The sequence below is a fragment of the Danio rerio genome, chromosome 23, assembly GCF_052040795.2.
Source record: "Danio rerio strain M-AB ecotype USA chromosome 23, GRCz13ab, whole genome shotgun sequence".
Lineage (NCBI taxonomy): Eukaryota > Metazoa > Chordata > Actinopteri > Cypriniformes > Danionidae > Danio > Danio rerio.
The window spans coordinates 1,815,001-1,832,013 of NC_141043.1; the positions used below are offsets into that span (position 1 = coordinate 1,815,001).

At 35.5% G+C, this 17,013-nt stretch overlaps 1 protein-coding gene across 1 annotated transcript in view; it reads left to right on the forward strand.

Moving 5' to 3' along the window:
- rabggta (Rab geranylgeranyltransferase subunit alpha) overlaps positions 1-12,660 on the forward strand; it is a 24,810-nt gene extending 12,150 nt beyond the window's left edge. Inside the window, 10 exon segments of the mRNA NM_001076663.2 lie at positions 1,905-2,000; positions 2,465-2,570; positions 2,696-2,747; positions 5,242-5,330; positions 5,435-5,523; positions 7,828-7,944; positions 9,842-9,955; positions 10,144-10,231; positions 11,341-12,387; positions 12,418-12,660. Coding sequence (NP_001070131.2) covers positions 1,905-2,000; positions 2,465-2,570; positions 2,696-2,747; positions 5,242-5,330; positions 5,435-5,523; positions 7,828-7,944; positions 9,842-9,955; positions 10,144-10,231; positions 11,341-11,489 — 900 coding nt within the window. The 3' untranslated portion in view covers positions 11,490-12,387; positions 12,418-12,660.
- The last annotated feature ends 4,353 nt before the right edge of the window (positions 12,661-17,013 follow it).

The window sequence follows — 17,013 nt, forward strand, 5'->3', positions numbered from 1 at the left end:
TCTTTGTACTTTGCTTAAATGATCTAAGATGATTTAATCTTGATAGCTGATCTCTGGCTAATTTGGTTCTTCAAACTAGTCCGTGAATCAAATTAAAATGGATGAACATTCCAGACATTTTAATAATAACTTACACCTTATTTTGGGCTGCATGCTTGGCCCTTTCATGTGTCAAGAGCAATTTATTTAGTTTTACAGTTAGAGCAGATTTTCCTTATTAGAGTAGTATTATTGAAGTTGGGTTTTTAAGCGGTGTAAAGAATAACTGGATGTTTACAAAAACAATTTGATATTGGTAAAGCAGTCTGCAACTTTTATGAAGCATCAAATCACCGTCATATTAACTGTCAAAACATGTTCATGACTGCATAAATGTATTATTGCTTTTAAAAAAGTCACATATTGTGCATTTCTATTATCATACACAAATTGTACTAAAGCGATCTACAAAGTTCGTATCTATAACTATAACACTTTTATTTTATTAATAATTATAACTTCATAAAGATAAAGTAAAAAAATATTTACTATTTTCCCAAGTGTATAAAACTACTACTGTAATAAAAAATATCAGAATTCGGCACATACTTTCTGTATTATCTTTGCTTGAACTGACCCGATCTAATCCTGTTTATATGAATTAAACCTGCTCCCGACCAGGTTTGAGCTACCAGAACTGTTGCTATGACAACAACTCTCGAATTAGTTTTGAAGAACGAAACGATACTGGATCATGTCAAATCGTCAATATCCAAATCCAGCTAACTGAGTAATCCACGTACGAAGAACGGACCCCTGGTGAGATCATAATGTCAGCTTTTACATCACACACACACACACACACACACACACCTTAATCCATGATGACAATAAAAAAAAAATAATTTGTCAAGGATATACACAATAAGCTTTTAAAAACAAAACTTATATCCATTGTGGTCATTAATGTGAACCACAGATTACACTACTCGGGTAACAGGTACACTGCAATATAAAACTAAACACAAATAACCATTAAACATACTAACTCCACAAAGAGCCGGGACTGAAACCACTGATCTTATTACTGTGAGGCTACAGTGCTGCGCCACCGTGCCGCCCCCAAACATTAAAAAATAACTTATTTTATCCAAGGTTAAAGTCAGAATCTTACAAGGGCCCATGCCTGATTAAGCAGCTGTCTATAAACATGACAAACCAACAATCAAAGATCTCAGATTTAACTTTGGGTTTCTTAAATGCGTCTTGGGTGACTAAAGGCTGATTTATACTTCTGCGTCAAATGCTGGCGTATGCTACGGCGCTGACGCATAGCCCTTCGCCATGGCCGTCGCCGTCACTGACGTGCACCTCTCAAAAAATGTAACTACACGTTGCAACAACGCGTAGCGCAAGCTCTGTGATTGGTCGGCTGACGAGTCTGGGCGGGACAGAGAGCCGCGCGAATGGCGCGAACCCAATGTAGCGATTGTTTACAAGTGTGGAGTCTTGTGAAGGAGCTTCGGATGGAAAGTTTTGTTCTGTGTTTACCTCATAGTTAAAGTTGTTGCACGTCCGCCGGTTCCTGCCTCAAAATGAGCGAGTTTGAGCCACTTGTACATCCAGGAAGTGTTCAGGAAAAGCAAAACAACAGCGAAGAAACTCGACACAGAGGAACATTTACACCTCACTGCCCACTAGCGTTTCAGAAGTGTTAATGCAGACCAACAGAGACAGCAGCAGAAGTATAAATGCACAGCCACGCGTGTTGCCTGCGCCGTGGGTTACGCCGGTCACTTGACGCAGAAGTATAAACCAGGCTTAAATCGTGGCTAAAATCCCACAGTGTGAGCAGGGCTTAGGAAAAGCATGTGCGCCTGTTTTTCTACATCACGTGTAAGCGTCTGTGTGTGTTTGTTTCATAGGCCGGGTCAGTGGGTCTGATGTTGGTTCTGGACGGTCAGCCTCAACAGGTGCAGTGGAGAAATGCACATCCCCGTCTGCGCCACAGTCCTGTCTGTGTATCCTTCACTTCAGCAGCTTCATCTTTAATGAAATACAGTACAAAGTTCTGATGGCAAACACTCTGCACGCGCAGGTCACACCTAATCTTTGTCATGATGACAGTAAATAATATTAGACTAGATATTCTTCAAGACACTTCTATACAGCTTAAAGTGACATTAAAGGCTTAAATAGGTTAGTTAGGGTAATTAGGCAAGTCATTGTATAACAGTGGTTTGTTCTGGAGACAATCCAACACTAATATTGCTAAAGGGGGCTAATAATATTGATGTTAAAATGGCTGTAAAACAATTAAAAACTGCTTTTATTCTAGCTGAAATACAACAAATTAGACTTTCTCCAGAAGAAATGATATTATAGGAAATACTGTAAAAAAATCTGAATTTGTTAAACAGTAGTTGCAGTTTTGCTGTAGTTTTATTTATTCACACTCGTACAGATCTTTAACGGTGTCTGTCAGCTGTGTGATCTTCCTGCCGGCTCCATCAGTGACACCAGTAATGAACACAACCTGACCATTCACTGGACAGACAAACACACACACAGAGACTGTGCTCTCTACACGGGTAAGTCACACACACACACACACACACACACACACACACAAACAGACACGCTTACATACATACATACACACACACACACTTCTAACCAATAAAGAGTGTGTGTGAGTTGTATGTCTTGTGTTCAGGCTGTGCTGAAAGCTGGTGTAGAGACTCCGCCACTGATCAGGAGCTGTTCAGGTACTGCGGTAAAACTCAACTATTACTCTATATAAAGTGTTTATCTCTGTCATCTGAAGGTGAAGCGCTCTCCTTTTTAGATTGAGAAAGTGTGTGTGTGTGTTGTGTGTGTGTTGTGTGTTGTGTGTTGTGTGTTGTGTGTGTGTGTGTGTGTGTGTGTGTGTGTGTGTGTGTGTGTGTGTGTGTGTGTGTGTGTGTGTGTGTGTGTGTGTGTGTGTGTGTGACAAACAGTTCACTGTTTCCACTCAATCATTCCATACAGTCCAAAGACATGCCGTACAGGTGAATGAGTATGTGTGGATGTTTCCCAGAGATGGGTTGCGGCTGGAAGGGCATCTGCTGCGTAAAAATGGATAAGTTGGCGGTTCATTCCACTGTGGCGACCTCGGATTAATAAAGGGACTAAGACAAAAAGAAAATGAATTAATGTGTGTATATATATACATATATATCAATCTCTCTCTCTCTCTCTCTCTCTCTCTCTCTCTCTCTCTCTCTCTCTATATATATATATATATATATATATATATATATATATATATATATATATATATATATATATATATATATATATATATATCCCTGCTGAAAAATCCAGATTTTAGCTGGTCAACCAGGCTGGTTTTAGAGGGGTTTTGGCCACTTCCAGGCTGGTTTACAGCCATTTCCAGCCTGGTCTTAGCTGATAAGGCTGGGAGATGACCAGCTAAAACCAGCTTGACCAGCTTAAACCAGGCTGATCAAGTTGGTTTTAGCTGGATTTTGCTGGTCATTTTCCAGCCTGACCAGCTAAAACCAGCCAACCAGCTGGTATATATATATATATATATATACACATGTGTGTGATCAATAATTAAATTTAAAAGTAGTGATGTGACGTTGTGCGCCGAGGCTTCGAAGCATGTATCAAAAAAACGATACATCTCGCAGTGAAGCAGTGTACTAGAGCTTGATTCGTTTTGCCATCATCACGTGATCAGTGACGTCCGAAGCTTCATTTTCTCCTATACCCACGTGACTGCTTCGAATTTTGATTCAAAGGTTTAAACACCCTCATAGTAAAGTGTATAGCGAGAGAATTGGCGTCTGTTACATACATTTGTTTCAAAGCACTGCACCAGTCCCACACACCAGTAATTAAACTAAACTACAATAGTATTTTTTAGTAAAAAGGTTTTGAACAATACTAAAGTGTATTAGCGTATTTTTTTATGGCTATCTTTAAAGAAAACCACCGCATATCGTAGTATTGTGTTTAACAGAGACCATCTGGTGAATGCAACCCTGAAGCATTGTTCACTTAGCCTCCTCCTAGAGCACTCGCCACTCAATCAAGAATCGCTAGTTCGATCCTCGCTTGGAGCGGGACTAGTTGTATTATGATAAACTTTTGAATACCTTGGATTTTACTACAATCATCAGTTGTGTAATGTAATATATCTTGTGTAAAAACTACAGTAATTGAGTATTTGTTTATATTGCTGTTGTTGTATTACTACATGAATGAGTTGGTCAGTTGTAAACATTTGACATTATGGCAACACATTATGTGCTTTCCCACACTTTCACCAGAAGAGGTCCTCATCGAGCTCTGATTTAGAAAGCTTCGAGTAACGAACCTTTTTCCGATACAATTGAGTCGAGCGCTTCACTGGTTCAGAAAGCTTCATTTCACCATCACTATTTAAAAGTCCCAAAATATGTATATTAGAAAGCTACCTATTTAAATAAAGACATTTCTAAATAATATCTAAATGTTTTGGTCTGAATGATTTTAAAAAGGAAGAACTCATAAAGTCTTTGTGAACCGGAAGTTGCTGCAGACTTTTCATCATGTCAGTATGATGGCATCTATCCAACTGAAGCAGAATATTGAGTAGTGGGCGGGGCTTTATCTTTAAGCTCCTCCTTGCGTCTTTCACTCTAGCCAACAGCTGGAGGTGCATAGCCAGTTGGGGCTCCCAGAGTTACTTTTTTTATTCACAGTTGACGCGCTCAACCAGTTTGTAGTTGTGATTTGATCACTGAAGCAGCAGTGAGTGTTTAGTTTTAGCACTGACAGCAGACGTCTGTAAAATAGCTGAGCTGAGGAATCACAGCGCTGGGTAAACATCGTCTGGCTGCTTTGAGTCCCGCCCACAGCCTGTCAATCACTGCGCAGGATTCCAGTTTGCTCGCATTCATTTATTGGGTGTGTTTCAGTCACTGCTATCAAATGTTATAATCTCACCTGTGTGTGTGTTTGTGTGTCTGTTTGTGTTGCTCTGTATGGTGTGTGTATATCAATATCTGTGTTTGTTTGTGAGCGTATATATGCATGTGTCTGTTTTGTGTCTATCTGTGTGTGTGTGTGTGTTTCTCTGTATTTGTGTGCGTGTCTGTGTGTGCATGTGTGTGTCTGTCTGATTGTTTCTCTGTAGTGTGTGTCAATATGTGTGTTTCTGTGTTTATATGTGCGTGTATATGTCTCTCAAATCTTTCTGTGTGTGTGCAGGAGTGAGCTGTCGGTAGAGAAGAGTTCAGTTCTTCAGGCTGAGCTTCAGTCCTGCAATCAGCTGCTGGATCTCGAACCTCAGAACAAATGTAAGTGTGTGTGTTGTGCATGCATACTTCACATAGCATTTGTGTCTTTGCAGCCAAACAAGAGTAAGTATTGTGACTGTGTGTGTGTGTGTGTGTGTTTTAAGGGTGTCTGCTGACCATCATCCTCCTGATGAGAGCTCTGGATCCTCTGGGCCATGAGAAAGAGACTCTGGCCCATTTTCAAACCCTTAAAGTAAGAACACGAGAGCGCAGCCTCGACACTGACCAATTACTATTGACTAATGCCTGAATATGTCCAATACCTCCTTTTTAATTTAAAACCAACAAAGGCTGCATCTAAAATCACCCACTCCTCGAGTACGCACTACATTTTAAAGTGAATTCACTACTCATCCATTAGAAAAGTACATTCTGTATACAGTAGTATGAATGAGAGTAGTATGGATGGAATTCAGACGTACTACATCCGCCATTAGTCATTATCACGTGACCTACCCATGTCAGTTGCTTCATTCCCATTCATGAATTCTCTTGCATACTGTTTTAACATACTATATAGTTTGAAAGTGTGCAATGTTGAATGCAGTCGCTTTGTTTATACATTAATAACATCTGGAAAATGGAAAATAATCTACATACAAAAACAAACTTCATGAAAATATTCCATAATGTTGGTAAAAGAAACCTCTTTAAATTCTCTAACCGGTGGGATCAGATTGTTTTTTTCCCCCAGTAGAATCGCTCACTCCGTGATTAGCCACTAGTTTTTAGTACTTAGTAAAAGTCCTTCCACACCCTTTATTTGTAAAAGCACTACATCAAGCATGTTTTATTTGATTGTGTTGGCTTTAAATCTGCTGAATGAAGGAATGATCCAACAAATGAACGAACGAACCCATTAAACATGGGAAAGCGAATGATTGGATGTTATTATTGATGATGCTATTACTATTTTGTGTAGAATGTAATTGAAATAGTTGAAATTGATTATAGTTGAATTTTATGTAGTTAAACTAGTTGAAATTGATATAGTAGAAATTTAAATAGTTGAAATTGATGCAGTTGAAATGGTTGAAAACTGATATAGTTGAAATTGATGTAGTTAAAACTATTTAGAGCTGAAATTGATAGTTGAAATTGGTATAGTTGGATTTTATCTAGTTGAATTAGTTGACATTGAAATAGTAGAAATTGATATAGTTAAAATAGTTAAAATTAATATTGTTGAAATAATTGAAATTGATATAGTTGAAATTGAAATAGTTGACTTTTTTGTAGTTAAAATAGTTGAATTTTATGTAGTTGAACTAGTTGAAATTTATATAGTTGAAATTGGAATTGAAATAGTTGAAATAATGAAAATTAAAATAGTTGAAATAATGAAAATTGATATAGTTGAAATAGTTGAAATTGAAATAGTTGAAATTGATGTAGTTGGAATAGTTAAAATTGAAATAGTTGAAATAATGAAAATTGATGTAGTTGAAATAGTTGAAATTGAAATAGATGAAATTAAAATAGTTGAAATAGTTGAAATTTAAATAGTTGAAATAATGAAAATTGATATAATTGAAATAGTTGAAATTGATATTGTTGAAATTGATATAGTTGAAATAATTAAAATTGATATAGTTGAAATAATTAAAATTGATATAGTTGAAATTTGATAGAGTTGAAATTAAAATATTTGAAATTGATATTGTTGAAATTGATATAGTTGAAATTTGTATAGTTGAATTTTATGTAGTTGAATTAGTTGATAGTTGAAAATGATATAGATAAAATTGATATAATTAAATTAGTTGAAATAGTTGAAATGATAAAGTTGAAATTGGTATAGGTGAATTTTATGTAGTTGAATTGGTTAAAATTAATTTAGTTAAAATAATTAAAATTGATATAGTTTAAATATTTAAAATTAATATAGTTGAAATTAAAATAGTTGAAATTGATCTAAAGTAGTTAAATTGACATATTTAAAATTTGATTCATATTTTGAAATTTGATAGAGTTGAAATTAAAATAGTTGAAATTGATATAGTTGAAATTGGTATAGTTGAATTTTATGTAGTTGAATTAGTTGAAATTGAAATAGTGGAAAATGATATAGTTGAAATTGATATAATTAAATTAGTTGAATTTGAAATAGTTGAAATTATAGAGTTGAAATTGGTATAGGTGTACTTTATGTAGTTGAATTGGTTAAAATTTTTAATATAGTTGAAATTGAAATAGTTGAAATTGATCTAGTTAAAGTAGTTAAATTGACATAGTTGCAATTGATATAGTTGATTTTAATATAGTTGATAAAGTATAGTACAGTATAGCACAGTAAACTATGATTCTGTCAGCCCAAGATTAGTGTTCTGGAAGGAAGTGTAATGGCTTCTGAGTGTCAGGAATTTGACTGATACTACAGTAATGAATTACATGTTGGATTTGAACAGTAATTGTTGAGTGTTTGCTCAAATCAGCAACTCTTCACTGTATTATGATGATGTTTTCAAAACGTCCTGTTATTTGTTTCGTCTGACAGGAAGTGGATCCGATGCGCTCCTCCTACTACAGTGACCTGTGCAGTAAGTTTTTGATTGAAAACACCATCCTGAAAATGGAGTATGCAGAGGTGCGCGTCTTCAGCCTCTCCAATAAGGTGAGAAATGCAAACCCGCTGAAATTGATATAGTTGAAATTGATATAGTTAAAATATAGTTGATATAGTTGAAATTTATATAGCTGAAGTAGTTAAAATTTATAGTTGAAATTTGTATACTTATAATAGTTAAAATTTACATAGTTTGAATTTTTAGTTGCAATTGATATAGTTGAGGTAGTTGAAATTTATATAGTTGAAATCAATATAGTTAAAATAGTTGTAATTGATATAGTTGAAATAGATTAATTTGGTATAGTTGAAATAAATATAGTTAAAATAGTTGAAATTTAAATAGTTAAAGTAGTTGAAATTATTATAGTTGAAATTAATATAGTTGATATTGATAGTCGAAGTAGATGAAATTGATATAGTCGAAATAGGTGAAATTTCTATAGTCGAAATAGATTAAATTTATGTAGTTGGAATAGAGGAAATTTATATAATTTAAATGTATATAGTTGAAATAGTTCAAATTTGATATAGTTGAAATAGCTAAAATTTATATAGTGTATATGTATATATGTGGGCATTTACAGCTGAAGTCAGAATTATTAGCCCCCCTTTAAATTATTTTTCTTTTTTTAAATATTTACCAAATTATGTTTAACAGAGCAAAATAATAATGATATATATATATATATATATATATATATATATATATATATATATATATATATACATACATATATATATATATATATATATATATATATATATATATATATATATATATATATACATATATACATATATATATATATATATATATATATATATATATATATATATATATATATATATATATAATTTAATTAAATTTTTGAATATATATTTTTTTATTCCTAGTTTTTTTATTGTGGCATAATCCATTAGAAAATCCAGTTGAAATGTAATCGTAATGTTATTTATTGTTCCATAAAATACATTACAACAGTTTGTAGTTGTAATGAAAGTATTTGCTGTGGGTGTATTGCATTTTATGTTGCTGTTACTGTATATGTTTTTTTCTTTTTCTGGGTGTGCCTTTAAAGGGTTAAGAAATAGATTTATAGATCTGCTTTAAAATCCAGAAATATCTGTGTGTCTGTTCAGAGAGCTGCTGAATCACAGCAAAAACACCGAGTTTTGACAGCATCAGTCACACCCTGATGAGTAAAATAGCAGCGTTTCACCTCACAGTCACTTTTACAGGCATCACACCGAGCACTCATACATACTTCAGATATTTTCTTACATTTAATCGGCAACTCACTAATCCTCTTTCAGCATATATCAAAATGGACGATTCTTATTTATAAAATATTGAAGTGTTCATTATATAAATAAGTAATCTGTGTGGAGAGGTTTAGCTTTTATTATTATTATTCATATGCAATTGTAATCAAAATAACTTCCTCTTCATCTGTATCTCTTCTTTGATTGGTGCTTTATGGTGTGATGGTGGGATTTGCCTGTCAATCACATGAGATCTACCAATAGCAAACTACTAATTTTTCTCTTCCCAACAAGGAAAAGCAGCAACTATCAAAAATCATGATAATATGCTGCCATGGCTTTGCAAGCAAAATTGTAATTCTAATGGTCAATGGGGCAAAAGCAGCCCTCAACATAATGAAATTTGAGTGTATTGTTGAGTTTTTGAAGATTTTCAAAGCATTCTCCCAAAATATATGCCAAACTAAAATTTTGTCAGCAAAAATCTTTCTATTTGCTGAAACAAAGAGAAAACTATGGCCAAATTAACACTCAAGGTTAGCCCAGAGTGGATGAAAATGACCCAACAGCACACAAGGGTTAATACTATCGTAGTTATTTTATTGAACGTTCAAAATAAATCCTAAATTCTTGAAATAGAAGATCAGCATCTGTGTGTTGTGTTGTTTTCCTGCAACAGAAACTGACCACCTTGTGTCACCTGGATCAGCTTCTGCTGGTCACACACATCAACCTGTCGTCCAATCAGCTGCAGCGTCTGCCGCCTCAGTTCAGCATGCTACAGTGTCTGGAGGTAAAGCTAATGCTCATCATGTGTGTTTTCGGCATGTTATGGACCCTTTTCACATTTATTAAAAAAAATTCACAAATATTAAAAACTTTCTAGGATTTAAGATGCTGATGATCATTAAACAGGTCGTGTGAAAAGGGTCTATTACAGTAATAGCAGCGCTGTAAACGCTGTGACGTGTGTTTCTGCAGGTGCTGGAGGCTGATGATAACGCCATCGAAAGTCTGGAGGGTCTCTATCATCTGCCTAAGCTAGAGGAAGTTTCTCTGAAGAACAACAGTATCCTTTTCTCCAAACAAAACAAACAAATAAGAAATACAGTTAAAGTCTGAATTATTAGCCCTCCTGTTAAAGTTAAGTTCTTTTATATTTTTCCCCAATTTCTGTTTAATGGACAGAAGATTTTGTTCAACACACTTGTAAATATAATAGTTTTAATAACTCATTTCTAATAACTGATTTTTTTTCTCTTTGTCATGATGACAGCACGTAATATTTGACTAGATATTCTTTAAAGATACTAGTATTCAGCTTAAAGTGACATTTAAAGGCTTAACTATATATATATATATATATATATATATATATATATATATATATTTATATATGAGCAATATCACACGAGTAGCAGTGTGATATGGCTGTATATCGGCACTGGTGGGAGGCGTGCGTTGGGAAGGCGTGCCTTAGTGCCCCCACCAGTGCCGATATACAGCCATATAGCACTGCTACTCGTGTGATATTGCGTTTATACAACAGTTTGACGGCATAATTGTGTATATAAAAACAAAATCAAACATGGAGAGTCTCAAAAACTCTTTTGGATGAGGAACTACTTTCTTCCGGATTCAAATCATAAGCTGACAGTTAAACAGTTGAGTGTGCGTCTTTTAAACTTTAGAGCTGTAGTGTCTGCTTTTTGCTGGTTGTATGTGGGCGGAGTAATACACAAAGGGTAAAGAGGCTGTAGGAGTTCTGATATTGCAGAATATCGCACGGCTATCAGCCAATCAGATTGTAAAACCAGACAGAACTGTTGTATATATATATATATATATATGTTGCCATTATGCTGACACACAGGCATTTGTAGCTCCACCCTCTTCTGAAAAGAGCTCAACCTCATTTGAATTTAAAGCAAAAGTCACTAAAAGGACCCATTTAGGCAGAAGTCACTTTTTTTTTTTTTTTGATGTCACCTCATACTTTAGTTTCTCATCAAATCTTCTGAGCTGTGAGAAAAACCAAACACTATTGGTGTTTTTTAAAAGGGAAGGAGCTACTCTACGTCCCACCCTGTCTTCATGTTTCAGTTGAGGTTACGTTAAACACTGAACAAAAAAGCACTTCACTGGACCTCTAATGTTTTTTCTTGACCTATGTCTTAGAAATCTGCAAAGTGTCTGATCTGGAAACACTGGCCACCTGCACCAAACTGACCAGACTGGACCTGCGTGGAAACCCTGTCCACAAAACTGACGACCTGGAGTCTGAGCTCAGCCTGATCCTGCCATTGGTCACTGCCCTGTCTCTCTGATATGTGTGTGTGTACTTGTTTTTATTTCCCAGTGGGGACTTAAACCTGAATGCACACAGACTCATGGGGACTTGTGTCACTGCGGGCACCAGAATTGATGGGTTAACATGCTTACAAATCAGACAGAATTAAGTATTTTGAAGGTGTAAAGGGGCAGATTGTTTGCTGTGAGGGTTGGTTTAGGGGTACAGTTGGAGGAGGGGTGGGAATAAACAGTTTGTATAGTAGAAACATCATTACGTCTATGAGAGTCCCCACTGGGATATAGGAACCAGTCTGAGTGTGTGTCTGTACTGGTTTTGGTGGTTTACAAGGACATACATTTGTAAAATGACACGAGTATGGCATACTGTAGGTATTACAGCATTGATGTGGTTTATGAGGACACACCTTGAGTCCTTGTAACTCAAAACCCTTAAAAATCATACTTCAGGGTCTTTTGACATTCAGATTTTGCCACAGGTTTACTCTAAGGGTTGGGTTTAGTGGTAGGGAAGGGGTTATGGCATATAATAAAGAGTTTTTTTTTTTTCTGTATAAAATACATTACGTCTATGGAGAGTCCCCGTAAATCATATATACTGTACAAGTGTGTGTGACATACTAACTGTACCACTTTAGAGACCCCTTAGAGCAATTTCTAAACCTGTACCTCACAAGCTGGACCTAATAAGACTTAAAAGGATAGTTCACCCAAAAATGAAACCAAGATACTTTGATGAATGTTCCTGCTGCTCTTTTCCACATGAAGAGGATTATTGGACTTCAGAGGCATTTCACCTGGAAAAAAAAACCACACAAAACAGAGCAGATGTTGATTTTTAAGTGAACTATCCCTTTAAAAAATATTCAGCCTCTGTGTGTGTGTGTGTGTGTGTGTGTGTGTGTGTGTGTGTGTGTCTGTGTGTCTGTGTGAGCGCGTGCGTGCGTTTGTCAGTGTTTGTGTGTGAGATGAATGACGGTTCACATTTCAACAAAGAGCTCTGTATAAAGGCCTCACTGCATGCTGATGGAGAGAAATGTTCTGGTCACGTCTGCTGTTACTTTTAAGTTCTCAATGATCCGATTGGCCAAAGATATTAGTGACGTTTCAGTGAAGATGCAGATATTCGGCTGTGCGTTTCTTGTAACGTATGAATCTCCATGCCAGTAAAGAAACTGTTTAATCTCCGTTTGTGTCTGTGGAGTTTCTTTGAGGACCACTAACAGTAGATATTAGTTCATTACGAGGTAAGATGTTTGCTGTCTGCTAGCAACAGCTGATGAAACAAGCACCCTTTGCCATTTGTGATATAAGGATCTTTATTACAATTCTCTGATTGGTCAGTTGAGATATTTCAAAGGTATGTTATTCCCAGATAACAACCGCTGAATAACACAGATTCATTCAGGGACTGAGAATCATCTTGACCATCAGTGAATATGTTTATATCCATATTTATATGCTTGTGTGTCTACTTTTACTTGTCTACACCATCTTATGACTGAATAATGCGCAGGTTAGTGTATGCTCCATTCAGCCATTTTCATTTCTGTCAGCTGTGCATTTAAGACTTGATTAATAAATGATTATGGTTCAGAACAATGTTTTGTGTTTATTTTTTTTAGGTTTTGTGGCAATAGCCCTGTAATAAACAGGATTAAACAAATCCAGGCTGTTTTTGCAGAATAAAGTCCTTTAGTCTTATACTACAGCTGCTAATGATAAACCTGTCAGACTTTATTTCTAACTTCCTGGATGCACTTCATCTGTTAATTAATACATTGAATAATGTAAGTAGAATGCATTCATCTCTCTATGGCAAAGTTTGTGGTCAAGCTGAGGTCATTTTCACATCATTATCCACTAAAAGCAGCGACAGGTGAAGAGTATTTGTGTAACATTTGCCACGTTTATAACTGAGATTCATATCCACTCAGGATCTAGTTGATGTGTTAATGGCAGAAACCACAGAAACAAAAGATCAAAAGAAAATCGGCACACTGCCACTTTAGCTCTTAAAGGATTTTTAATGTCACAATGTTTCGACCTACATGATCTTAGTCAGGCTCAGAAACCACAGAAAGCCAAAGCATATTAACCACACAAGCAATGAATGCTGGAGTGACATTGGGTTAAGTTATTTCCCCCCAAAAATGACTTATTGTGTTTATATATACAGCTGAAGTCAGAATTATTCACCCCCGTTTATTTTTTTTTTCCCCAATTTCTGTTTAATGGAGAGCAGATTTTTTTTTTAAACACATTATAAGTTTTAATAACTCATTTCTAATAACTGATTTATTTTACCTTTGCCATGATGACAGTAAATAATATTAGACTAGATATTCTTCAAGACACTTCTATATATTAAAGACTTAACTATGTTAATTAGGTTAACTAGGTTAGGGTAATTAGGCAAGTTATTGTATAACGATGGTTCTTTAGACCAGGGGTCACCAATATCGATCCTGGAGGGTCGGTGTCCCTGCAGGGTTTAGCTCCAACTTGCCTCAACACACCTACTTGGATGTTTCAAGTATACCTAGTAAGACCTTGATTAGCTTGTTCAGGTGTGTTTGATTAGGGTTGGAGCTAAAATCTGCAGGACACCGGCCCTCCAGGAACAAGTTTGGTGACCCCTGCTTTAGACAATCGAAAAAATATATAGCTTAAAGAGGCTAATAATTTTGACCTTAAAATTGTGTTAAAAAATTAAAGACTGCTTTTATTCTAGCCGAGATCAAATAAATAAGACTTTCTCCAGAAGAAAAAACATTATCAGACATACTGTGAAAATTTCTTGAATCTGTTAAACATCATTTGGGAAATATTTAAAAAAGAAAAAGAAATTCAACGGGGGCTAATAATTCTGACTTAAACTGTGTATATGTTTTTTTCTTTTTCTTTAGCCAAAAAAAATTAAGACTTTCTCCTAAAGAAAAAAAAATAGTAAATACTGTGAAAAATGCATTAATCCATTAAAAATTACTTGAGAATTATTTTTTTTTAAATTAAATATTCTACAGGAAGGCTAACTTGCCCTAACCTTTGTATAAAATAATAATATTACTTTGTATAACGTTGTATATATAATAATAATTATATATATATATATATAAAGCTCAAATCTGAAAAAAGTTGGGACAATATGGAAGATAATACAACGAACGTTATTTAATGCGTTCAATGTTATTTTTTATTGTTTTCTTTTTTCTAAATGAACATGTATTAAATTGTGGTTCCTGCAACACATTTGAAAAAAAAAGTTGGACAGTACCAACTTTGTAAGGTTGCCATTCCTTTTCACAACACTTAGAAGATGTTTAGGCACTGAAGACACCAAGTGATGAAGCCTTCTGTACCTCTATACTTCTGTGATGAAGGTCAGGACTGCAGGCAGGCCAGTCAAGTATCTGTATCGTCTTCCTCTGCACAGGACCATGTAATGTGTGCAGAATGTGCTTTTGCATTGTCATGCTGAAATATGCTTGAGCATCCCTGCAAAAGAAGGCAGCATGTTGTGCTCCAAAATCTCTGTGTGCTTTCAGCAGTAATGGTGCATCACAGAAGTGCAAGTTACCTTTGCCAAGGGCACTGACACAACCCCATACCATGACAGCCCCTGTCTTTTGGACTTGTTACTGGTAACAGTCTGGGTGACCCTTTTCTTCTGTGGTCTGGAGCACACGGCGTCCATTTCTCCCCAAAAATATCTGAAATTCTGATTCATCTGACCACAGTACACGCTTCCACTGTGTGATGGACCATCCCAGATGAACTCCGAGCCCAGAAAAGTTGATGCCGCTTCTGGACACTGTTAACATAGGGCTTCCTTTTGGCACAGTACAGTTTTTACTGGCATTTGTGTATGTAACTATGTATTATGGTACTTCACAAAGGTTTGCTGCAGTAGTCCTGAGCATATGTGGTGATCTGGCTTATAGATGAATGAGGATTCTTGATGCAGCGCCCCCTGAGGGATCAGAGATCACCATTGTTCAGCTTAAGCTTCTGCCCTTATCCTTTCCACACTGAAATTCCTCCAGATTCTATCTTTTAACAATGTTCTGCACTGTTGAAGGTGAATTATCCAAATGTCTTCCTCTCTTTCTCTGAGGAACATTGTTTCCAAACATTTCAATCTTTTTCTCACATATTTGATCTATCTATCTATCTATCTATCTATCTATCTATCTATCTATCTATCTATCTATCTATCTATCTATCTATCTATCTATCTGTCTGTCTGTCTGTCTGTCTGTCTGTCTGTCTGTCTGTCTGTCTGTCTGTCTGTCTGTCTGTCTGTCTGTCTGTCTGTCTGTCTGTCTGTCTGTCTGTCTGTCTGTCTGTCTGTCTGTCTGTCTGTCTATCTATCTAAAGTATTTCACGAATGCAGAAGTTAAGTAAATGAAAACGTGCTCCGGCTGATGATGTTTGAGCCCTGCCTGAATGTTGTCATCTCTGAAGAAGCCGTACAAACCTTCACCAAACGTGTTTGAGATTTTTTTTTTTCATCATTAGTAATCGTCATTAAGTGTAATCGTTAGTTAACGAGACAGCAATGGGGTGTGTTTGGACATTTCTGGACATGTTCACAGCTCTGTTTACTAAGACAATAAAACTACAACACAATAAGCGGATTATCTCTAGAAATTCACTGCTGTTAGAGCTCAAATACATTATAAAAATATATAATCTAAAATTTCTATATCTATATAAAAATCAAATAAAAAAATAAATAATAAAAAATAACAAAAAATTATATTGAGTTTCTAAACAGCTTTCAGTGCCAAATCTGCCATATCTGTGTAATATTTAAGTAAGTTAGCAGTGCTAAATATGAATTCTTACCTTTAAACTAATTTAAATAAATTCGCTGAAAGCGTAAAAGTTCATAGTGTATGTGTGTGTACTTGCTTTTGTATCCTAGTGGGGACTTAAACCTGAATACACACTGACTCATGGGGACTTGTGTCACTGGGGGGACCAGAATTGAGGTCTTTATGAGTAAACCTGCTTATACATCAGACAGAATGAAGTATTTTGTACATGTGAAAGTGCAGATTGTTTCCTGTGAGGGTTATTTTGGGAAGGGAGAGAATAATACAGTTTGTGCAGTAGAAACCTTATTATATCTATGAGAGTCCCCACCAGGATATAGGAACAAGTCTGTGTGTGTGTGTCTGTGTGAAACATCTTAAAGGATCTTATATATCCAGTTCAACCAGTTTTGTCCAACCCTGCATAAAATTGTAAAAGCTGGATATTTTCTGGAGTTCACAGCTGTATTAAATCCCGAGTGTGTCGCACTGAGCGTCATTCACACGAGACGAGAGATATTACAGCTGTTTTTAGAGCAGAGAGACGGACACTTTTACAAAGGACTTCAACCAGGTAAGGAAACTCCTTATATACCAGCAATGACCTTATTTAACTGCTGAATTATTTTGGTGGAAACTACAGTGAGAAAAGTTTAATTTAGGATAGTTTTTGATTTCCCTGCTGAAAAATCTGGTCATAGCTGGTTATTAGTTTAAATTA